The sequence below is a fragment of the Harpia harpyja genome, chromosome 11 (assembly GCF_026419915.1).
Source record: "Harpia harpyja isolate bHarHar1 chromosome 11, bHarHar1 primary haplotype, whole genome shotgun sequence".
NCBI lineage: Eukaryota > Metazoa > Chordata > Aves > Accipitriformes > Accipitridae > Harpia > Harpia harpyja.
In genome coordinates, this window is record NC_068950.1 from 3,616,608 (window position 1) to 3,637,697 (window position 21,090).

A 21,090-nucleotide genomic window follows, 5' to 3' on the forward strand; every position below is an offset into this window, starting at 1 on the left:
GTGTCACACCTACATCCCAATTTATTCTTCAGGCCAGAAGCAGCTCTCGATGGTGAGGGGCGACGTGCCCAGCCCAGTGCCAGCGATGCGGAGGGGGTGGCACAGAGTGGGGGGGGGGCGGTGGGAGGTTCAACTGGCGGGGCTGTGGGTGCTGGTGCACCCTCGCTCTGGGGGCTGGCACAGCCCTGCCAGTGCAGCGTATTGGGGGGGGGGGGGGTTGGGGAGGGTGTAGGGGTACGTTCAGTGCTCTTGCCTGGGGGGTGCCCACGGAGGGGGGGGCACGGCTCTAGGGCAGGCTGGCATTGGAGCTGCTGGCCGTGCTGTTGCGTTTCTGGAGGCATTTCACCGCGCTGGGCACCTGCAAGCCCGAGGAGACGTGGAAGCTGCCGCACCAGACCTGCGGGCACAGGACCGGGGTTGGGCTGGGGGGGAGGGCTGGCACGGGGCTGGGGGGGGGCTGAACCCCACCGCCGGCAACCCCGGAGGAGCTGCCCAGCCCTGCCTGCCCCTTACCGTGAAGGCGGGCAGCACCGGCTGCGTGAACTTGGCCTTGAAGGTGTGAAGCAGCTGCTTGGTCCTGGCATTGTAGAAGGACAGGAACCCTGCGGGCACAGGGGTGGGGCACAGGTGGGCACAGAATTTGCAGACCCCCAGCACAGTGCCCATGGTGGTGGTAATGCCCATGCTGGACATGCTGGTGCCCCATAGTGGTGGCAATGCCCATGGTGGTGGTGGTGCCCATGGTGGACATGCTGGTGCCCCATAGCGGTGGCAATGCCCATGGTGGACATGTTGGTGCCCATGGTGGTGGTGGTGCCCGTGGTGGACATGCTGGTGACCCATAGTGGCAGCAATGCCCATGGTGGACACATTGGTGCCCATGGTGGTGCCCATGGTGGACACGTTGGTGCCCATGGTGGACATGCTGGTGCCCCATAGTGGTGGCAATGCCCATGGTGGACACGTTGGTGCCCATGGTGGTGCTGGTGCCCGTGGTGGACATGCTGGTGCCCCATAGTGGTGGCAATGCCCATGGTGGACATGTTGGTGCCCGTGGTGGTGGTGGTGCCCATGGTGGACATGGTGGTGACCCATAGTGGCAGCAATGCCCATGGTGGACATGGTGGTGCCCATGGTGGTGCCCATGGTGGACACGTTGATGCCCACGGTGGACACGCTGGTGCCCCATAGCGGTGGCAATGCCCACGGTGGACATGTTGGTGCCTGTGGTGGTGGTGGTGCCCATGGTGGTGGCGGTCCCTGCGCCCACCCCCAACACCGCCCCATCCCCACCGCATCCCGCACCCACCTTCGTGGAAGTTGCAGTAGACACCGATGCAGTCGGGCACGGGCACGTCCAGCACCTTGGCCTTGTTGGCATGCTTGGCGCTGAAGCTGACCTGCAGCCAGTTGTTGAGGTGGAGGCACCAGGAGGCCGAGGTCTTGCCCAGCTGGTCGAATTTGCCCAGGCTGCGATACGCCACCCCCACGCCGAAAGCTTTGCTGTCCCGGTCGTACCGCACCTCCCAGTAGTGGTCGTCGCCATCGATCAGCGTGTCACCTGTGGGCACGGGGCACGGCTCTGCATGGTGCAACCGTGGGGTGCCCCGTCCTGTCCCCAGCCCTGCCAGGTCCCTCTGGGTGCCCCATGCCCACCTACATCACCCTCTGTGCCCCCATCCTCTCCCGCACCCCTGCAGGGTTCCCACCAGCACCCACTGGGTGCCCCCAGCTCTCACCCAGAACCGTGTAGGACTCAGCGGTAAAGCGATCTCTGCCCCCACGCCCCGAGGGCATCCTCTTGGGCGACTGCACCACCCTAGGACAGACGGACGCCGGCAAGGAGGGGTGGGTTGCCATTACCCGGGGAAAAGGGGGCAACGCTGGGGTGACAAGGAGGGGGGGTGACGTTACCTGGCAGGCGAGTTGGCGGGCGAAGCCGTCCTGCCCTTGCCATCCTTCTCGCGCGCCTTGACGTCCTGCACCTTGCCACCCGTGGCGTCCCACTCCACGCTGAGTTCCTCCACCCGCAGGTTCTGGTGGCACGTGCTGGCGTCCAGCCGAAACATGAACGCTGGAGACAGCCACCGTCAGCACGTGTCCCCCCCGCCACCTCGCCTGGCACCAAGGGGGTCGCAGAACCCTGGCACGCTTGGGAAGGGGCAGCATGGGGTGGCACGGGGGGTGACGGGCACCCTGCCACCCCCCTGGTACCCACCTTTCGTTTCCAAAGTGACCGGCTCGGAGAACTCGCCCGCCACAGCCTTGTTACATGCCCGTACCCGAAAATTCATGTACTTCATGTCAAACTTCAGTCCTGCGGGCACAGCAGGGTCACAAAGGAGGGCATGGGGGGGGGGCACTGCGACCTCCATGTCCCCTGCAAAGCCTGGCACTGCCACCCAGCCCCCAGGGACAGCCCCAGACCCCTGCCACCCGCAGTGCCCGCTCCCAGGCTGGCATATTTGGGGTTGGTTTTGCCCCCGTGCCCTCACCGGTGAGGGTGTACTCGGTGCCCTTGATGCCCTCGACCACCATCCAGGGCTGGTCCTCCTTGGCGCGGGGTGGCCCGTCGAAGTTGGTCCTGCGGTACTCCAGCACGTAGTGGTCAATCTTACTGTCCTCGTCGGGCATCCTCCAGGCCAGCGTCACACAGTTATCGGCCACCAGCGACTCCGCCAGGTCGATCTCGGGGGTGCTGGGCACTGCCCGCAGGAGCAGCCGTGCCAGTGTCCCCCCCCCGCTGCAGCTCTGCTGCCAGCCAGGGTGTCCCCAGCACCCCCAGGGACTCCCGGGGCACCCATAGGTCCCATGGGCTTGGTACCTCAGAGACCCCAGGCATGGCACCTGCAGGACCCATGGGCACAGCACCCTAGGGACCCCACACATGGCATCCCAGAGACCCCGGGCATGGTACCCGCTGCACCCCTAGGCACAGCATCCAAACCCCCTCATCCCCCCATCCCTGGCACATTCTCACCCCTCTGGAGGGGGTACCACAGGGTGCCCCAGGCCTGGCACCCCCCCCCAGCTCCTCACCCCATCCCCTGGCACCCAGCAGACCCCTTAAACCCTGGACCCCCATCCTTGTGCTGTCCCCTCGCCAGGCTGGCACAGCCCTCCGTGGCCCCGGCACTGCCCTTCCCTTGCACCGGCAGAAACCCGCCCGCTGTGCCGTGTCCCCCCGTGTCCCCGTGTCCCCAACGCCCACTGCCCACGGGCAATACCTGGCAGGAAGGCGAGGGCCTGGAGCAGGCGGCGTTCCTGGGCAAAATCCACCATCAAGTGGCTCATGTTGTCGCTCACCTTGGCCTTGAGCGAGAGGCGGAAGGCGGGTGCCATCGTCACGCTGCGCAGGAGACGTGGGGACGAGGGTCAGTGGGGCAGGGAGCCAGACACCCACCCAGCCCTGACTGCTCACCCCCTGCCCTGCGTGGCCACGGGGAGGGTGGGCAGAGCCACCCCAGCACCCACGGGCCCACCCGCCGCGGGGCCCTGGCTAGGAGGAGGGTGGGGGTTAGTGGGGCTGGGGGGGCACGGGGGTGCCGTACCTATCCTTGATCTGTTTGGCAGCCTTGCGAGCGCAGAGGAAAAGAGGAGGGAAAAAAAAAAAGCAGGTGAGACAGCAGTGCCAGGAGCCAGCGCGGTGCAGCGTGCCCGGACCCCTGCTCCGGTGCCAGCAGAGTATCCCCGCGTCCCCACTGCGGTACCCCAGCAGCACAGCATCCCCGCATCCCCGCTGCGGTACCCCACGGCACAGCATCCCCGCTGCCGTACCCCAGCACCCCCATGGCACAGCAACCCATACGCCCGCCGGTGTCCCCCGTGTCCCTGCCAGGGTGCCCCTTCGTCTTGGGAGAAAGGGGGCACCGGGCAGCTCTGGGCAGGTCAGGGATCACCTTGAGGGGGGTCTCCGTGCTCCCACCCAGCCCCGCAGCGGGCACAGCCAACCCAGCGTTGCCCCAGTGCCCAGCACAGAAAGAAAGGAGGGTGCCCGTCTGGGGTGAGCGCAGCCCCGGGGTGGCATCGACCGGCTGGCAAGGTGGTGGTGGGGGGGGTCAGAACACCGCCGGCGTGGGGGGTAGCCGGATAGGGACACCCCCCCGTGCCGGTGGGGACGCACCTGGGGGAAGTCGTGATGGTTGGCCGTCCCCAGGGCCTGGTTGGCCGCCTCCAGCAGCTCCTCCGAGCTCTCCAGCGCCTTGGCACACGCTGCCAGCTGGGCCTGGCGTGGGGAGGAAAGAGGGGCAGCGGTGGGTGAGGGTGCCAGGGGGTGGTGGGGGGGGGGGGGGGGCACGCAGGGTGGGTGCTCACCTGGAGCTCGTAGGTGCGGCTGGCGCGGTCCTGCTTGATCTTCATCAGCATCTCGTCCTTCAGCTCGTCCAGCAGCGCGTACAGCGACTGGAACTCGCCCTCCAGGTCCTCCTGCGCCCGCGACGAGTTGGCCTGGTCACAACGCCCGGGGTTGTCAGCGGGTGCCACCCCACCAGGGTGCGGGACCCCGGTGTGCCGGGGTGGGGATGGGGGTCCCCAGGGGGAGGGGGTGTGGGGGGTGTGCGTGGGGGGGGTGTCCCCCGGTACCTCCACATTCTGCATCATCTGCTTGAGGGAGTAGATGAAGTTCTGGATCTCCTCATTCTTCACGGCCAGGGTGGATGATCTTCCGCAGAGCCTCCTGCCCGGCCCCCCCCCCCCCGCCCGCGGTCAGCACCCCCCGGCCCCCACCTCTCCCCCAGTCCCCCCCCACTTCATCTCCCAGTCCCCGCTGGGCCCAGGCGTGCCAGGCGCCGCTGGGCCGGGGCTCTGCTGGCATGGCGGGAGCGGGATGACTTGGCAAGTGTGTGTGTGTGTGTGTGTGAGCAGAGGGAGGGGGGACAGCCCTGCGCCCCCCCTGCACCCCTTCTTCCCTCCTGCACCCCCCCTTCCCCCCAGCACCCCTTCCCTCCTCTGCCATCCTTAACCCCCGCATCCCTCCTTCCTCCACACCTCCCTCCCTCCTTCCTCCACACCTTCATCCCCCCAACCCCTCTTCCTCCATCCCTCTGTTCCTCCTCCCTCCCTCCCTCCATCCCTTCTTCCTCCCTCCCTCCCTCTCCATCCCCCCTCCCTCCCTCTTTCCTTCCTCCCTCCCCTCTTCCTCCATCCCTCCATTTCCATCCTTCCATCCCTCTCCCCTCCCTCCCTCGCCCCCGGCCCGGCCCCACCTGGTCGCCCATACCGGGCCGGCCCCGCCGCCGCTCGGCCCCCGCCGACACCAACAAAGGGGGAGCGGCGCCCCCCCCCGCCCCGCCCCGCCCCGCCCCGCCCCGCCCCTTCTCGCCCCGCCCCCTCCCTGCCGCGGGGCACCACGGGAAACGTAGTCCCGACCGCCCGGGGAGAGGGGGTGGAGACAGGCTGGGGGCGTGGCCCTAGGCGCCGCCCCGCGGCATGCTGGGAGATGTAGTCCGGGGGGGGGGGCTGAGACACTCCCCCCAAAGAACATGGCCCCCCCCAAAAGGGAGACCGGCTGACACCCTCCCAAACCAGCACCCCCCAGGGAAGGGGGGCCATGAGCCCCCCCTGGGTCTGGGGGACCCCCCCCACTCCACCATCAGGGTGCCCCCCCCAGGGACAGGGCACAGGAGCCGCAGGGGTGCTGGGGGCGGGGGGCACTGCCATGCTGGGGTGGGTGGGTGTCTCCCAGTATGGGACCCCCCACCCTCCCAGCTCTCCCTTCAAGGCCATGCTGGGTCCCCCCAGCCCGCGCTGGGGTCAGGATGTGTCCCCCTGCGGGTGGTGGCGGGGGGTGTCCCAGCGGTGGGGGGTGGCACGTCCATGCACATGGGGCCCAGGCTGGGGGCCTGAAGAAGTGCCATCCCCTGCCCTCGCTCCAGATCATGTCCCCCATCCCCGTCCCCATCCCCATTCCCTGTCCCCCATCCCCGTCCCTGTCCCCATCCCCATTCCCTGTCCCCCATCCCCGTCCCTGTCCCCATCCCCATTCCCTGTCCCCCATCCCTGTCCCTGCCCCCCATCCCCATTCCCTGTCCCCCATCCCTGTCCCTGCCCCCCATCCCCATTCCCTGTCCCCATCCCATTCCCTGTCCCCCATTCCCTGTCCCCCATCCCCATTCCCTGTCCCCATCCCCATTCCCTGTCCCCCCATCCCCATTCCCTGTCCCCCATTCCCTGTCCCCCATCCCCATTCCCTGTCCCCATCCCCATTCCCTGTCCCCCATCCCTGTCCCTGTCCCCATCCCCATTCCCTGTCCCCCATCCCTGTCCCTGTCCCCCATCCCCATTCCCTGTCCCCATCCCCATTCCCTGTCCCCCATTCCCTGTCCCCCATCCCCATTCCCTGTCCCCCATTCCCTGTCCCCCATCCCCATTCCCTGTCCCCCATCCCCATTCCCTGTCCCCCATTCCCTGTCCCTGTCCCCATTCCCTGTCCGCCATCCCTATTCCCTGTCCCCCATCCCCATTCCCTGTCCCCCATTCCCTGTCCCCATCCCCATTCCCTGTCCCCCGTCCCCGTCCCCGTCCCCCTCCCCCGGGCTGTGCGGCGCAGTGGCAGGAAGCCGTGGCGTCACAGCCCGAGGGGCCCGGAGGTTTTGGGGACAGCAGGCGCTCTGGGGACGAGGACAGCTCGGGGACAGGGACCCCTCGGGGACAGGGACCCTCAGAGCAGGGTGGCTGGGCTGGCACCGGCGCGGGGATGTGGGGGCTCAGGATCCTCATCCCCCTGCTCGGTGGTGAGTGGGGGGGACAGGGCTGGCTGGGGGGGGGGACACACACACAGTGCCTTGGGACCCTGTGGCTGGGCTGTGGGAGTGGGGACAGGCTGTTTGGGGGACACTGGGGGGGGGAAGGGGGGGCAGGCTGGCCCCTGTGAGATGGCTGGGGCAGGGGGGCTGCTGGGGAGGTCTGTCCTGAGGGGGGGGACACAGGAGAGGGGTTGGGGACACAGAGGGAGGGACAGACGTGGGGACAGGATGGAGCCGGGTGGATAAGACAGAGGTGGGTGACATGGCTGTGGCGGGGGGGGGGGGACAGGACAGAGTGGGGTGGGGGGACATGGGGTGAGGACAGGACGGGGTCAGATAGCGTGTGTGGGGACAGGAGGGGGCTGGGGGGGACACACACGACACAGGATGGGGACAGAGGGACGCGCAGAGCGGTGTGTGGCCGGAGGCAGCGGTGAGGGAGGACACGCAAGGCAGCAAGCCTGGCTCCCGGTCCCACGGGTGGCCTGGGGGACCATCCGGGGGGGTGGTGGTGGGGGGGGGTGACGGCCCCTCCAGTGACTCGGCCACCGTTGCCCGCAGCGGGTGCCCTGCGGGTGAGCCAGGATGCGGGCGAAGCGCGGGTGACGGCGGGTGACGGGGTGGCCCTGGGGTGCCGGGTGCTGATGGCCGAGCCCTGGGACCTGCTCCGGCTCGAGTGGGTGAAGGACGCGGGGCACGGGGTGCTGTGCGCCGCCCGCCTGTGCCCCACCGCCCTCGCCCTCCCGGTCCCCTGCACCCCCCGGCTCCACCTGGCCTGGCACCCCCCCCGTGCCACCCTCAGCCTCCGCCAGGCGCAGGAGGACGACGGCGGGCGATATTTCTGCCGGGTCACCCTCGAGATCCCCCGCCACGACACGGCCACCGGCAACGGCACCCTGCTCAGCGTCAGCACGGGTACCCGGGGACGGGGGGGCCCTTCCTTTGGGTTGGGGGGGGCCTTAGTGGGGACACGACATCGTGGTGAGGGTTGATGTGGGTCCCTGGGAGGTGGCATCACCCTGGGGGGTTCATGGGGTCCATGGAGGGAGATGACCAGAGGGTTTGGGGTGGCCACAGTGCGGGAGGGATGGGGACAGGGATGGGGACAGGGATGAGGACATCCCTGACAGCTTTCCCCTCGCCCGCAGCGGTTGATGGAGGACATCAGGCGGGTAAGTGTGTCCCTGCCGTCCCCTCCATCCCGGCGCCCACGTGCCCGGGGGCCAGCAGTGCCGAGGCGGTGGCCCCAGCTGGATGTGCTTGCAGGGCTGGTGTGGGGGCTGGTGGGGGCCCTGGGGGGCACAGCCCTCCTCATGGGGCTGGCCCTCCTCGGCCACCGGCGCTGGCGCAGGAACTCAGGTAAGCCTGTCCCCAAATACCCCGTCCCCAAATACCCCATCCCCATTTGCCCCTCTGCCCCCTGCCCAAATACCCCCAAGTCCCTCTCCCCCCCCCAAATACCCCATGCCCACCTACCCTTGTACCCTGCCCCGTGCCCAAATACCCCCCTGCCCACCTACCCCTGTGCCCAAATACCCCCGTGCCCGCACCCCCCCACACTCATCGGGGCTCACCCCAGGCACCTCCCGGACCCGGGGGCACCCAATGGGTCCCCTGAGCGTCCCCCGGCTGTGCCAGCCACCCCTCTGTGTCTGGGGGGCCAGGGCTAGCCGTGCCTGGCCCTGCACCCCCCCAACACCCACTGCCCCCCCCCAGACACAGGCATCTACCTGAACGTGCTGCCGCCCTCGGCGCGGGCCCCCAAGAAGCTGCCGCAGCCCCCCACGGTGATGGAGAACAGCATGTACCAGGGGGGACTGCAGCGGCTACCGGGCCCCCCCACCACCCCCCAGCCCTGAGAAGATCCGTACCCTGGTGTGCCGCCGATACCCCCCGAAACTCTGCCTTTCTGCAGGAAAAGCCCCCCCAAAAGCTCTTTTGCAGCATCCCCCCACCCCGCGCTCTGTCTTCTGTGCGGCACACGCAGCACCCAACCCACGGCATCTGGTGCCCCCCCCAGTGCACCCAGCCTGGCCCGCCCAGCGTGGGCAGCTCGTGCCCGGTGTGCCGGGGGGGGCAGCAGGCTCCTGGGGCCCCCCCGCAGTTTCAGGGAAGCTGCTCTGCGGTCCCGTGGCCTAATTTTGTGCCGGCACCCGGCACGCCAGGGCTGCGCTGATGGCGCAGGAAGCACCCACTTCCCCCCCCCTGCCCCGGCACGGACTCCCGGGGGGGCCAGAGCCATCAGCCCCCCCCCCCCACCATGCAGGCAAGCTTGTGTGCGGTTGATGGTGGGTGGCCCCGAGCAGTGTCACCCCCACGCTTTGTCCCCAGGGCCAAGTGCTATGGTGATGGGGTGGGGGGGCCGCATCAAGACACCCCCCTTTGCCCAGACCCCTGAGCTCCTGGGGGGTGGGTGGGAGCGGGCACGAGGGCAGGAGCCCACGTGGTGGGACCAGGATGGGACCAGTGCCAGGGCCACCATGCCACCATGCCTTCCCCCAGAGGCACCATAGAGTTGAGCCCCCAAGAGGGACCAGAGCGTCGCCATGCCTACATGCCGCAGAGCACACAGCGGGCAGGGGCCGCACATCGGCTTTTAATGGGGGTGCTTTGCTGTGGGACGGGGAGCGGGGGGGGGCACAGCTGGGGGGTCCCCAGCAGCACTGGGCTCACAGTGGCTGCACAGCCACGGGGTAGAGCAGGGAGAGGTGGCGGGCACCGCGGACGGGCAGCGCCCGCGCCGTGTAGTGCCGCACAGCTTCGGGCACCGAGGGGAAGGCGGCCCCGGCACGGCCAAGCATGAAGTGCTGCTCCCGCGTCCGCGTAAGCTTCACGTGCACGAAGCCATGGCTGCTCCTGCGGGTGGGGAGGGGAAACTGAGGCACGCGGCGCACGGCCCGGCCACCCTTGCGCACGCAGGTGCACGTCAACGTGGATCACGGGGCAACATGCAAACACACGCCAGCACATGGATGCAAGCACCATGCTCGCAGCCCAGCCCCTCTGCCCGACCACCCCCCCCCCGCGACCCCCCCATGCCAGGGTTGTCCCCGGAGCCGTCCCCATGTCTCCCACCCACCGGCCCCGCGCTCACCTGAGCGAGAGCGAGTAGTCGTCGGGGCTGGTCTCGCAGTCCCGCACCAGAAAGCTGCCCTCGCGGCACAGCGCCAACAGCGTCTCGGCGCCCGCTCGCCCGATGGGGCCGTGGTACCACCTGCGCGGCGGCACGTGTCACCCCCGGCACGCGACACCCTGGCGTGCGTCACCGTGGCACCCCGCCGCACAGCGCTGGGTCCCCAGGACCCATCTGCAGCGTGGGGCACCCTCCGTGCCATGGGGCACCGTCCCCACCACTTGGACCCATCGGTAACGTGGGGCACCCTCTGCGGCATGAGGACCCCTCCGCCCCACAGGGACCTGTCTGTGCCATGGGGCACCCTCTGCGTCATGGAGACCAACACGACGGAGCACCCATCCACACCAAAGGGACCATCCATGCCATGGGGCACCCTCTATGCCTTAGGGAACCATCCACACCATGGGGCAACCCTCCATGCCAAAGGGACCCATCCATGCCATGGGGACCCACCCATGCCATGGGGCGCCCTCTGTGCCAAAGGGACATATCCATGCCACGAAGCATCCTCCCCTCCGAGGGGACCCATCCATGCCATGGGGCACCCAACACCACGGGGACCCATCCACGCCACGTGGCACCCTCTATGCCAAAGGGACCTATCCACGCCATGAAGCATCCTTCACTCCATGGGGACCCGTCCATGCCATGGGGCACCCAACGCCATGAGGACCCATCTATGGGGGACCCTCCACTCCAGAGGGTCTGCCTCCATGCCACGACGTGTGACGGGGACGTTGATGCCACCCCGTAGAGGAGGGACCCCCCCCAGACTCACGCCTGCTTCTCCAGGGGCAGCGAGGTGTCCACGTGCCTGGGGCTGGGGGGACAGCCCGGCCTGGCGCCTGCGGGGGTCCGGGGGGGCCGCGGCAGCTGCCGGGACAGGCTGGGGGAGCGCTCGGGGCTCTCAAACTGCACTGTGGGGGCAAAGAGAGAGGGCGTCACCCCACCGCGGGGTCCCAGCACCCCTGCCTGTCGCTGAGGGGCACCTCTCGGGTGCCAGACCACAAAGGAACGTCCCAGATGTCCCCACCATGGTTTTGCCTTGCTGTGGTGACCCATGGGTGCTCGGGGATGCTGGGGCCAGGAGCGGTCTGGGGTGATACCCATGGGTGCCACGGGATGCTGGGGTCCCGGGGTGCTATCCCTGGGTGACCGGGGATGCCGGGGACCAAGGGGTGGTAACCACACGAGCTGGGGGACGCGGGACTGGGGGACCCCAGGGTGGCACCCATGGGTGCTGGGGGATGCTGGGGGGGCAGGAGTGGTACCCGTGGAAGCTGGGGGACCCCGGGGTGGCACCCAGCGCCTGTCACCTGCGAACGCCCGCGAGATGTGATCCTTCTTCCACTCCCAGGGCTGGTCGTACTCGTCGGCCGGGCGCTCGTCGTCGCGGGGCAGGCGGCTCTCGCGGGTGGTGGGCACCCCCGGGCCCTCCCCTGCCGTCTCCCACTCCTCGTAGGGGGTGTCGTAGAGTTGGGGTCCCCGCCGCGGTCTCGCCCGCCGGCCTTCGCCCTGCCGCGGGCACCCTGGGCACCGGCAGCGCAGGGAGATGTGGCAGGGCCAGGACGGGTGGGAGGCACCCTGGCCGTGGGACCCCCGTGGGGTTGGGTGCTGGGGGGGGGCTGTCACCCACCTGTGGCCTCGCCGGGCTCCTCGCAGCCACCCTCGGGCGCTGGGTCCTGCTCCCCCTCGAAGGGCTCCGAGTACTCGCTCTCGCCGGGGCCCTGCGGGTGGGTGCCCGGGGTGGGATGGGACCCCCACTGCCCCCCCCTCCCGGGTCCCCAGTGCCTGGGTCCCCTCCCCGGGACCCTGCAGGCTCCCCCAGGTCCCTGATACGGGTGTCCCCAGCCCCTTCCCCACTCCCTCCCACCCGGTCCCTTTGTCCCCCGACCCCTTTCCCCTTCCCCCTCTCCCGGTGACTCCACCACCCCCAGCCCTCCCCCCAGCGACCCCAGGAGTCCCCCCCCCGGTGCCCCGTTGCCCCCCCAACCCCTCGGCTCTCCCCAGTTCTCCATTCCCAGTCCCCTGCGGTCCCCCCAGTCCTTCTCCCCAGCCCCTCTCCATCCCCACCCCCCCGTTCCCCATCTCCCCCCCCATCCTCTCTGTGCCCCCCCAGTCCTTGCTCCCCAGTCCCCCCCCCCCCCCAGCTGCCCCACTCACACCTCTCCGGTCCCCCCAGGTCCTGCTCCCCGCTGCTCCCGGTGCCCCAACCCCCCCACCCCCCGATCCACCTCCCCGCTGCTCCCAGTGTCCCCCAGTTCCTCTCCCCAGCCCCCCCCCCCCGCTACCCCACTGCACCCCCCGGCCCCTTCGCCACCCTCCCCAGTGCCCACGTCTCCCTCCGGGTCCAGCCCCGGTGTCCCCCCGTGTCCCCCGCTCCTACCTGCTCCAACCGACGGGGGCCCCCCCCCGGCCCCGTACCCCCCACCCGCACCAACCGGTGCCGGGGGGAGGCAGCGGGGCCGCGGAGGGCAGCACCGGGGGGAACGGAGGGGGGGACCCCGCTCCCGGTGCCGGTGGGGCGGCGCTCGCCGCCGCTGTAGTCGGGTTGGGGCGGGCGGGGGGGGGAACGCCGGGTCCCCCGGCCCAGGTACTCCCGGAGCCACTTGGCCATGGTGGGGCCTCCCGGTACCGGGACCGCGGGCACGCCGGGACCCCCCCGCCGCCGCCGCCGCCGCCGCCGGGAGCCGCTTTGTGTCGCCGCCGAGCGAGGCGCGGACCGGAGCCCCCGGCTCCCCCACCCCCCCACACCCACCCGTGCCCGCCTCGCCGGGGGGTGCACCGACGCGGGAGGGGCGGGGGGTACCGGGACCCCGCGGGGGACAACAAGGGGGACACGCCGGGACCCCCCCGTGGGGGGAGCAGCGGGAGGGGAAGGCTGACCCCCCCCCCGCACCCCCCCCACGGTGACGGGGGTCATCGGGACCCCCAAGTGACACCGGGATGGCCCCCCGCTGTGTGACAGTGGGAGAAGGGGGGGACACTGGGACCCCTGCACACCGGCTACAGGACCCCCCCCCCCCGGCCCCTCTGGGCTCCCGGGGGGGGGCCGAGGCACAGGGAAAGGGCTGGGGGGGGGGGAGCCCAGTCGGTGGGGGGGGGAGCCGAGCCCAGGCGGCTTTGGGATCTGGGGGGAGCATGGAGCCCCCCCCAGCTGCAGGGTCACCCCCTCGCCCCCAAGGAGCTTGTCACAGGGGCACGGGGGGGGCCCTGCCTCCCCCTCCACCCCGGGGTTTGGGGGGAACCTCATGGACTACACCGCGGGGGGGGGCAGGAGGGCCGGGGCCCCCCCCAGCCATGCCCTGACTTGCCTCCTTGTATTGTCTCTTCCCAGAACAAAGGTCCCTCTCCTGGGATCCTGGCCTGGTGCTGGGGGTGGCGGTGGTGCAGGGAGCTGGGGGGGGCACATGCGAGGGAGCAGGACACTGCTGGGGGGGGGCACAGTATGTGGCCAGGGTCCCCCCCCACTTTGCCAGCCCCACAGAGCAGACCCTGATAAACCTCATCCAACACAAACCCCAGGGCTGAGCCCGATATACAGCATTAATATTTGAAGAGGCTAATTACAAGGCATGTGCGAGGAATGCTAATTGGGATTGGGGGGGGCAGGCGGGGGGCTGCCTTTTCTCCCCGGTTCTCAGAACTGCCCCACAAGCCTCTGGCCCTGCAGCCCACGCCAGAGAGCCATTGTCAGCGGGTTAATTAGCGAGAAGCTGCTAATTAGAGATGGGTGTCTTGATAAGGAGGAGGTTAAGGGACATAGGTGAGAAGAGCAGATGGACACCCCAGGGTGGGTCAGCCCTTCTGAGGGGTGCATGGACCCCTGTCATTGGGGTGGGGGGGTCCTTGTGGCTGCCCCTGCCGGACCCACTGCCCGTGTACACACACCTTGGGGACAAACCGCTAGTCTGGAAGATGAAGAGGCAACCGGCTCCGACACATCCGATTTATTACCAGGTTGTGGCTGCCGGGGAGCCGAGCAAACCCCATTGCTCTCGGAACGGCGGGGAGGAGTTTGTCACCAACTGCCGGGGAGGGCTGGGGCACGGGAGGACTTGGGCAGGGGAAGGAGGCTGGTGACAGCACAGCCCCGTCCCCGCAGCGTGGGGCTAGATGAGTCCCCCCGGGTCCGTGCTGCAGGATGCGTTGCCTCTAACGGCAAAACAACGGGGGATTCGGGCTCGCCCCGCAAAGGCGGGATCTGAGCCCCACAAGGGGGGTCAGGAGACAGCCAGGGCCAGAGAAATGGTGGTGGTGGTGGGTCCTCCTGCGGCAAAAGAAGGGTGCTGAGCTCCTGCCTTCCCCCTGCTCCCTGCAGGGACGCAGGGAAGGAGGGAAGGAAGGCCCTGAGGTCCCTTCGTTGCCGTGGGAGGATCAGCGCGTCGCATACCCGGGCCCAGGCGCGATCAGCGCCACCAGAATAGAGAAACTACAGAGTCCTGCCTGGCCCCGGCGCTTCCAAACACATTACGGGTGCAGGGCTGGGAGACCCATTGCGCTCCCGGGGCCGGCTGGAAGCTGGGTTTGGGCACAACCAGCCTGGGACAGCGTTGGGGCTTTCCACCGGCTGCAGCGCAGCAGTGATACCCTCCTCCGAGGAAGCCGTCTTCTCGACCGGCTCACCCGGGTTCTGTCTGCCGGCAGTGTTAGCCAGCGAGGGCGGCTGGGGCCTCATCCCTGTTGGAGGATGGACACGCACCCCAGGGCGGGCAGGTGAAGATGCTGGGACTCCAGATGGCCTGGAAACCCCGCTGGGCCCGACGGCTGCGGTGCCAGCTCTGCGTGAGGCTCTGGAGAGCAGCTGCTGTCAGCTGGGAGGGGGGACAGCCTGCGATCCCTGCTCTGGGCTGGCTCGGTCGCTCATCAGTCACTCGCGCTGTCCTCGCTGTCCGAATACGCCCCCAACAAGCCAAGGGAGGACGTGGTGCCCGTTGCTGTGGGAAACGAGCCTGGAAGCCGAGCAAGAGAGCGGACACCATCAGGTAGAGCCCTCCCCATCGCCGGCAAACCCCACCGGCTTGGCGCAACCAGCCGCGCGGAAACACAAGCCTGCCTTGCCGCTCCGGCTGCTCGCAGCTGGAGACGAGGCAGCCGGAGTCAAGAGTCTGAGCGGTGCCTCGTTCCCCCCCGCCTGAATCTCGATGAGGACAGCAAGGTTAAATCGGGCAGAGAAGGAGACCCCGCACCCCCTCAGCTGGTGCATCCTGCTTCCGCCTTGCGGCAACGGGAGGAAGCAGCAAGGTTGGCGCAAGGTCTGCAAAATCCCCTTCTCCCTCTGCAACCCCCTGGGAGATTTCAGCCACTGGAAAGGACGAGAGGAGCCAGCTCCCGGCTCTGACCACTCGAGCCGCAAGTGTGAGGCAGCATCACGGGCAGAGCCCCCAGTCCTTGAAAGACAGGCAGCTCCTCCAGCATAATTTGGCTGAACAGACCCTGCCAGCAGCCAGGAGCAGGTGGCTGGGGAAAGCATATAAAAAATGGGGCAACTACGAGAGCTGTCCTTCCCCAGGGATCCCCTGAGGGCAGAGGGACTTACTAAGCCAAAGGTTTAGGACCAATCAGCCCAGAATCTATCAATTCATTGGCTCCCTCCCCAAATCCATGGGTCCTCTGGCTTCCTGGGGCAGTGAACAATGAGGTGCTGGAAAGCCTTTCTGCTTGTTTTCACCACTTCTTTAAAGCTTCCACATCCCTACAGTTTGGCAGGTTTTATAATCAGGCTCCAAACCAAAGCAATTTTCTTGCTTTTACATTCATATCTTGTTGTTGTGATGGTTCCCAGCACCTTATCTGTGCACTGAGACGCTGTTTTGAAGCTTCTGGCCCTGACAGTCTGTCTCCAAGGTCTCGGCTTACTGCCAAGGGCCAGGAAGGAACCCCTCCTCCATCAGGACATCTGGAGACAGGGACAACCCCTTGCTCTTACACCATCATGGCCTCATCTGTCCCACAACAAGGACTTGATCTGAGAGCATTCAGGCTCTGAAGACAGAGCTAAACACCACTTTGGGTACTGCCAGATCCCTCCCTGATGCCCCAGCTCAGGCCACCCCATCCCCACATGGGCAGTTACCGGTGTTGGCCGTGGTGCCTTGGTTCTCTGTCCCATTAGCCAGGGCAGGATTCGGCTTCTGCTTCTTCACTGTGACCAGGCCAGCCAGCTGGGACTTGGTGTTCAGTTTCCCCACACTCCTCTCCCAGCTCTCCGTCTTCAGCTTCTTACTCTGGGGCTGAGGGTCCTGCAGAGTAGAGCAGTGGTGTTAGGGTGCTCTGGCCTCAGAGGGCAGGCAGAGGGCTGGGGGAAAAGGAGGACTGGTAAAAACAGCAGCACAAAGAGGAAGAGATGAGGATGGCTGCTCGGAGCAGCCAAGGGGGGTATTCTCCTGCTGCAGCAACTGGCACAAGCTAGACAAACAACAGGGATATGGATCTAAATGGCTGCAAAACAGCCCTTGGAGATGAATGTCCCACTGCCTGTGACAGTTAAATCCAGCCTTGTGCGGCTGTGGGCTGGCCCGGGGATGCTGAAGAGCCAGATGCATGCCACAGGGCTGCACAACCTCTGCCAGCCAGGACTGCGTGCCTGCAGGTGGTCCAGCCACTGAATCAAACTCCCCCAGGCACGAGGATTAGTGCCGGGCCAGGGAACATCGCTCAGATTAACCCCAGCCCGGCTTAGAGACACAGCAGCTTTGATTCATCCAACCGGACAGAGGTCCCCACAGACACGGATCGACATCGGAGAGCAGCAGTGCAGGGGCCTGTCTGCGGGGATAATCCCTCCCTTGCAAGCCAGGCACTGAAAGCTCTTTTGTTCTGCCTGTCTCCAACATGGACAAAACAGAACCAAAGGAGAGGCTGTCCCAGGCAGTCGTTTCACTGCTGTAATTTTCAGAGCGCTGAAATCGTGCCTGAAGTACGACCAAGGCACAGGCGAGCCTGTCCTTTTTGAGCTGAAAGGGAAGCCATGTCCTGAGCGAGGACGGGGGCAGCTCCCTCCCACCCTTTGTCAGCAGACGCGGTCTAAAATCACCAACTGATCCCTGTCTCCTTTCAGCCCAGTGCACAGGGACACAAGCTTTCTAAGCTGCTCATGCGTGACAGGCATTAGGGCTCCAGCGTCGCACAGAGTAGGGACAAAACAGGCAACACGCAGCCCAGGACAGTGGATTTGGTCGGGGGGAAGAGGTGCGGTGGGTGGAACCGCCTCTGCCCCCACTCACCTCCTGCAAGATGTCCGTAGGTTTAATTTTCGCCACAGGCTTCGTGCGTGATTTTGCAGGCTCTTCGTCAGAGTCAGAGTCTACCAGCAGCCGCCGGTTCTGAGCCTGCTCCAGCATGGCTCTGCAAGGAGAGAGGGCACACGCAGAGGGTTAGAGCTGGCTCCCTTCCACCACCGTGCCGAGCGGTGCCGGCCGTGCGCCTTGCCTGCACTGTTTGCTGTAAGGGGAGCTGGAATTCAGCAGCAGTGCAATAGGATCCACCTTCTCGGATGCTTTTTAAGAAGTCATGGTCAAGCAGTGCCTGAAGGTTGATAGCACTGAGATCTGCAGCCTCAGCCAGGTGCAGAAACTCTCTCTCCACCCGAGGACACTTCTCAGGGGGAGTCAGGCCCCTGCAGCAGCCTGGATCTCCCCACCAGATGGGCTGGTGATACCAAAACCCCTCCACCTCCGCCTCCCTAAACACTTTGCCATGACAAACTGTCCCCAGTCTCTCCACAGCCCGCTCAGGATTACATCCCACCCACACAACTCGTGTGAACAAAGGGCCCTCAGGCAGGGCCCTCTCTTATGCGCCCTCAGGGTGCTGAGGAAAGGGTGAGACGCAGCCCTGCCTGGCCAGGACCAGCGTGGCTGGTTTCACACGCCTGTGAATGCTTCCAGGCCACTCACTTCATCTCTTGCTCATCCTCCTCTTGCTCCTTGCGCTTCTGCTCCTCCTCGTACTCCTTGTACTGCTTCAGCATGGCCTCAAAGTCCACATTTGCCTGGCGCTGGTTGAGTTCCTTCAGCTCCTGCAGGTTCTCCAGAACCTCCATCTCCAGCTTGGAGTCCTTGGTTCGGTTCTCCAGGACCTGGGTGACCAGAGATAAGTCAGCCTCACGCGAGGTAGCAGAGCCTGCCAGCAATCTCCAACACTGCCTCCCCACGCAGTACTGGGCAGGAAGCTTTAAGGGGATCATCATCCTCCTCCTCATTTTTGGGTCTTAATAGGACAGGAAAAACTGGGGCAGGATGCAGTCTGTCACAAGTTCCAGCACAGGAGGAAACCTCCTGAGAGTAGAGAGTTGTCTCCTGCCTGTCAAGAGCACAGCAATACCTCGGGAGCCTGGAGAACTAAGCCAACGGCTACGAAGTCACCTGCTTCACTGGGGAAAGCCAGCCAGGACAGGAGAGAGCTTTGCCTTCTGCAGAGAAGGTCACGCTCTCATACCTTCATGGGATTGTTGAGCTCTTCCTCTTCCCTCTCCTTCTGCATTCTTTTCTCCTCTTCCTCCAAGAGCTTCTCAGCTTGGAAGTTGCGAGTGGCGCCATGCTCCATGGTGTAGTCTGTGTTCTCAGGATCTGTCTAAGGAAGAAACAAGACAGCAAAATCATTGTACTGGGGCCATTCTGCTCCAGCCATCCTGTGGCCACTTCCAGAGCCACACACAAACGTTTCCCAATTTCATTCACATCACAGGGCACACAACCACCCGCGGCCTTTGTTCTGCTCCAGCGGATGTGCTGCTGCAGCCCACCCACAGATGGGTGAGACGCTTCAGAACTAAAACCGGCCACAATAAGGGAAGATACACCAAAAAACACATGCTCAGACTCAGCTTTTGCTGGGACACCCCTTTGTCATGGGGTCAGCACCTGGTAAAGCCCACAGACTGCAGAACCTCCCCAGAAAGCGAAAGCGAAGAAGATACAGAACATATTTCACCTTGAAAGTGATCTCTGCCAGGCAACGCGTGCACTTGATGTAGAAGCGGAAGATGGGAAGTCCCAGGTACACCTCATTCTGAACAGTCTCCTTGCGGGCATTAAACTTCTTCCCTTTATAGATGTATTCACCACATGTCTTGCATCTAGAAAAGGAGAAAGAAAAATCTGTAACACATCAAAAGAACAAAGAGGCCAAAAAGAGTCCAAGTGATTTTTCAGATTCTGAGCAACTGTTATTTTCGCCTTTGGAAATTCAGTACCTACTCTTCAAAGAGCCCCCAAATCACCCACAGCATCTCTTCCCTCTCCCTCACCCCTTTTCTTCTGGTCTGTGTCACCTCTAACGGCTGCTGGCAGCAGCTCCACCGCAGCGGATGGAGACGAAACAATTCCTAAACAAACTCTTCTCTTCTACAGCCTCTTCCTTCTGACCGGCACAGCCCCTCTTACCGCATGTTGAAGGGGGCCATCAGCCGCACCACATACTGTCGGTCCTTTGGGAGTTTGAGCTTTGGGATCTTAGCAGGATCGAAGTCCGGCGGGTAGTATTTCTACAGAGACAAAGCAGAGACGCGTGTGTGCTGGGCGCAGAGTCACCCAGAGCAGTGTGAACCCTGGCAGGCAGGCTCCCAGCTGCCACATCAGCCTAAGGGATCAGCTCCACGCAGCAGGCGCCAGCGTCCCTACTAACCGGGCGTGGTCTCAAGTGTCAAACACCCCGTCCACCACTCCCCGCCAGAGCCAGGCATTGGTGTCTGTCTGTCTGTATGTCCTCGGCCCCAGGCCACCCAACCCTTGCACGATTTTAGGGCCTAACCCTCTTGCCCCTGCCAGCCCCCCTGCCAAGCGCTTCCAGGGGCCCCAGCCTGGGGATCCCCACCCCAACCGCCCCCCTCCCAGCCTGAGAGTCCCCTCAGGGACTCCTCTCCACCACGGGACCCCCCCAACCGACCAGGGACTCCCCAGCACCTCCGGCCTGGGACCAACCTCAGCGATCAGAGAACCCTCCCCAGGACCAGCCCGGCCTGGGGACCCCCACAGACACCCCCCTCAAGACCCCCCAGCCGGGGAATCCCCCCCCCCAACTCACGTTCAACACCTTCCGCTCCGACATGGCTGCGACCCCCCCCTCAGCCACCGGTGCCACTCAGCAGCTGCCCCCCGCACCGCTTGCCCCTTCCGGGAAAACAGCTTTCCCCGCCCTCCTTCCACCTCTGATTGGTGCAACGAGCAGCCGCTCGGCGGCTTGTCGTCTGTTACTGGCTGCCTCTGCTGTCTGTCAGCTAGCTCCGCCCACCTCCGCTGTGCCACCGACAAGAGTCCGCCGGTACACCGCGGCCCGATAAAAGGTTCCGCCGGCTCTGCTAGGTCTCGGGGGGCGGCTGTGCCCCGGCTGGGGCTGGGGGAGCCCGGGGCAGAGCGGGGGCTGCGAGCGGTGGGGAGCTGGAGCTCGGCTTCCTCAGAGAGACGCGGGGTGTGGGCCCCGGGCAGGCCCTGCGCTCCATCGTGTGGGTAACGGGCTAAAAAAAGTCTGTTTTGTGTAAGAAATCTTCCCCCAGCTGCAGTATTCGACCTTTGGTCTGTGAGGCATTTTATGGACAGTCTTTGGGGTAGGAAAAAATTAAATTACTTGTCCCTAATGCAGATATATTGGTGCTTTCCGTGTTGTGGGTAGGAGAGCTTTCTGGTGAGTGATCTGCTGCGCTTCCAAACAAAGGGGAAACTCTTCTGCTTCTCTTTACTGTTTTCCTGCGCGTGTGTGCTTTGGTGTTTCTTGCTTAAAATGGAGGGTTCAGAGTCCTTCGCTTACGGTTTATTGTTTTGAGTTTGCAGCTGATGGTTTCTTACTCAGGGGTTATAGTTTATTACTGTATTTTGTAAAAAATGAGGTGCGAGCTGTGAAGATTTCTTGCAGGGCTCTGTTCTGGAGGTTGGGAAGAAGTAGAGACAGGTGAAATCGGGGTTTTTCCTCCCAAATACCAGTGCTGAATCCTATCCCTGAAGGAAAAAAGGAGGAGGGAGGCTGGCAGCTCCTTAGTTTCTTGCCAGATCACGGGCAGGAGCAGGAGCTGACCTTTCCCTGCCAGGCTGATGGACATTGATCCAGTAATGGCTCCCCGGGTGACATGGGGTACGTATGGCACCGAGCCGGGTGATAGACTCACTCCCGGGTGTCGTGTGTATGCATTAATTAATAAACAATTGTTATATTCATTCAACTCACATCCCTGTACCTTTGCACTCAGTACAAAGTGCCTCGATGGGGTGCCCCGGG

The 21,090-nt window shown here is 65.5% G+C and overlaps 4 protein-coding genes across 4 annotated transcripts; 1 reads left to right on the forward strand and 3 right to left on the reverse strand.

Moving 5' to 3' along the window:
- Positions 1 to 3: 3 nt before the first annotated feature.
- FSD1 (fibronectin type III and SPRY domain containing 1) lies at positions 4 to 5,216 on the reverse strand. The gene is given in 14 exon segments (XM_052802195.1): positions 4 to 397; positions 514 to 602; positions 1,310 to 1,561; positions 1,740 to 1,819; positions 1,915 to 2,074; positions 2,219 to 2,317; positions 2,496 to 2,705; positions 3,228 to 3,349; positions 3,552 to 3,574; positions 4,124 to 4,225; positions 4,315 to 4,446; positions 4,582 to 4,654; positions 4,656 to 4,675; positions 5,205 to 5,216. Coding segments are annotated over 14 exon segments (1,485 nt in total). The 3' UTR covers positions 4 to 286.
- A 1,373-nt stretch (positions 5,217 to 6,589) lies between these two features.
- Positions 6,590 to 8,663, forward strand: LOC128148402 (uncharacterized). The gene is made up of 5 exons (XM_052802199.1): positions 6,590 to 6,731; positions 7,305 to 7,658; positions 7,892 to 7,915; positions 8,010 to 8,102; positions 8,460 to 8,663. Exons 1-5 carry the CDS (start codon positions 6,695 to 6,697, stop codon positions 8,600 to 8,602), a joined length of 651 nt encoding a protein of 216 aa, XP_052658159.1. The 5' UTR covers positions 6,590 to 6,694; the 3' UTR covers positions 8,603 to 8,663.
- A 661-nt stretch (positions 8,664 to 9,324) lies between these two features.
- SHD (Src homology 2 domain containing transforming protein D) lies at positions 9,325 to 12,615 on the reverse strand. Its single transcript, XM_052801602.1, has 6 exons — positions 12,266 to 12,615; positions 11,516 to 11,606; positions 11,196 to 11,408; positions 10,658 to 10,796; positions 9,838 to 9,957; positions 9,325 to 9,599 (listed from the first exon to the last, which is right to left on the reverse strand). The coding sequence occupies exons 1-6, from the start codon at positions 12,494 to 12,496 to the stop codon at positions 9,413 to 9,415; spliced, it is 981 nt and encodes a 326-aa protein (XP_052657562.1). The 5' UTR covers positions 12,497 to 12,615; the 3' UTR covers positions 9,325 to 9,412.
- A 1,199-nt stretch (positions 12,616 to 13,814) lies between these two features.
- On the reverse strand, positions 13,815 to 20,071 carry YJU2 (YJU2 splicing factor homolog). The gene is made up of 8 exons (XM_052802201.1): positions 19,906 to 20,071; positions 19,266 to 19,366; positions 18,814 to 18,958; positions 18,319 to 18,453; positions 17,778 to 17,959; positions 17,106 to 17,226; positions 15,956 to 16,121; positions 13,815 to 14,831 (listed from the first exon to the last, which is right to left on the reverse strand). Exons 1-8 carry the CDS (start codon positions 19,927 to 19,929, stop codon positions 14,746 to 14,748), a joined length of 960 nt encoding a protein of 319 aa, XP_052658161.1. The 5' UTR covers positions 19,930 to 20,071; the 3' UTR covers positions 13,815 to 14,745.
- Between the last annotated feature and the right edge of the window lie 1,019 nt (positions 20,072 to 21,090).

Excerpts from the sequence above, each read along its gene's own strand:
- LOC128148402 (XM_052802199.1), top strand. The coding sequence starts at position 6,695 with ATGTGGGGGCTCAGGATCCTCATCCCCCTGCTCGGTG. Across the intron at positions 7,916-8,009 it reads TGATGGAGGACATCAGGCGG|GGCTGGTGTGGGGGCTGGTG; the intron begins GTAAGTGTGTCC and ends ATGTGCTTGCAG. Across the intron at positions 8,103-8,459 it reads GCGCTGGCGCAGGAACTCAG|ACACAGGCATCTACCTGAAC; the intron begins GTAAGCCTGTCC and ends GCCCCCCCCCAG.
- SHD (XM_052801602.1), bottom strand. The coding sequence starts at position 12,496 with ATGGCCAAGTGGCTCCGGGAGTACCTGGGCCGGGGGACCCGGCGTTCC. Across the intron at positions 11,409-11,515 it reads GGAGCCCGGCGAGGCCACAG|GGTGCCCGCGGCAGGGCGAA; the intron begins GTGGGTGACAGC and ends GCCGGTGCCCAG. Across the intron at positions 10,797-11,195 it reads CATCTCGCGGGCGTTCGCAG|TGCAGTTTGAGAGCCCCGAG; the intron begins GTGACAGGCGCT and ends TTGCCCCCACAG.
- YJU2 (XM_052802201.1), bottom strand. The coding sequence starts at position 19,929 with ATGTCGGAGCGGAAGGTGTTGAAC. Across the intron at positions 17,227-17,777 it reads GAGGATGAGCAAGAGATGAA|AGCCATGCTGGAGCAGGCTC; the intron begins GTGAGTGGCCTG and ends CTCTCCTTGCAG. Across the intron at positions 16,122-17,105 it reads CTACGGACATCTTGCAGGAG|GACCCTCAGCCCCAGAGTAA; the intron begins GTGAGTGGGGGC and ends TCTACTCTGCAG.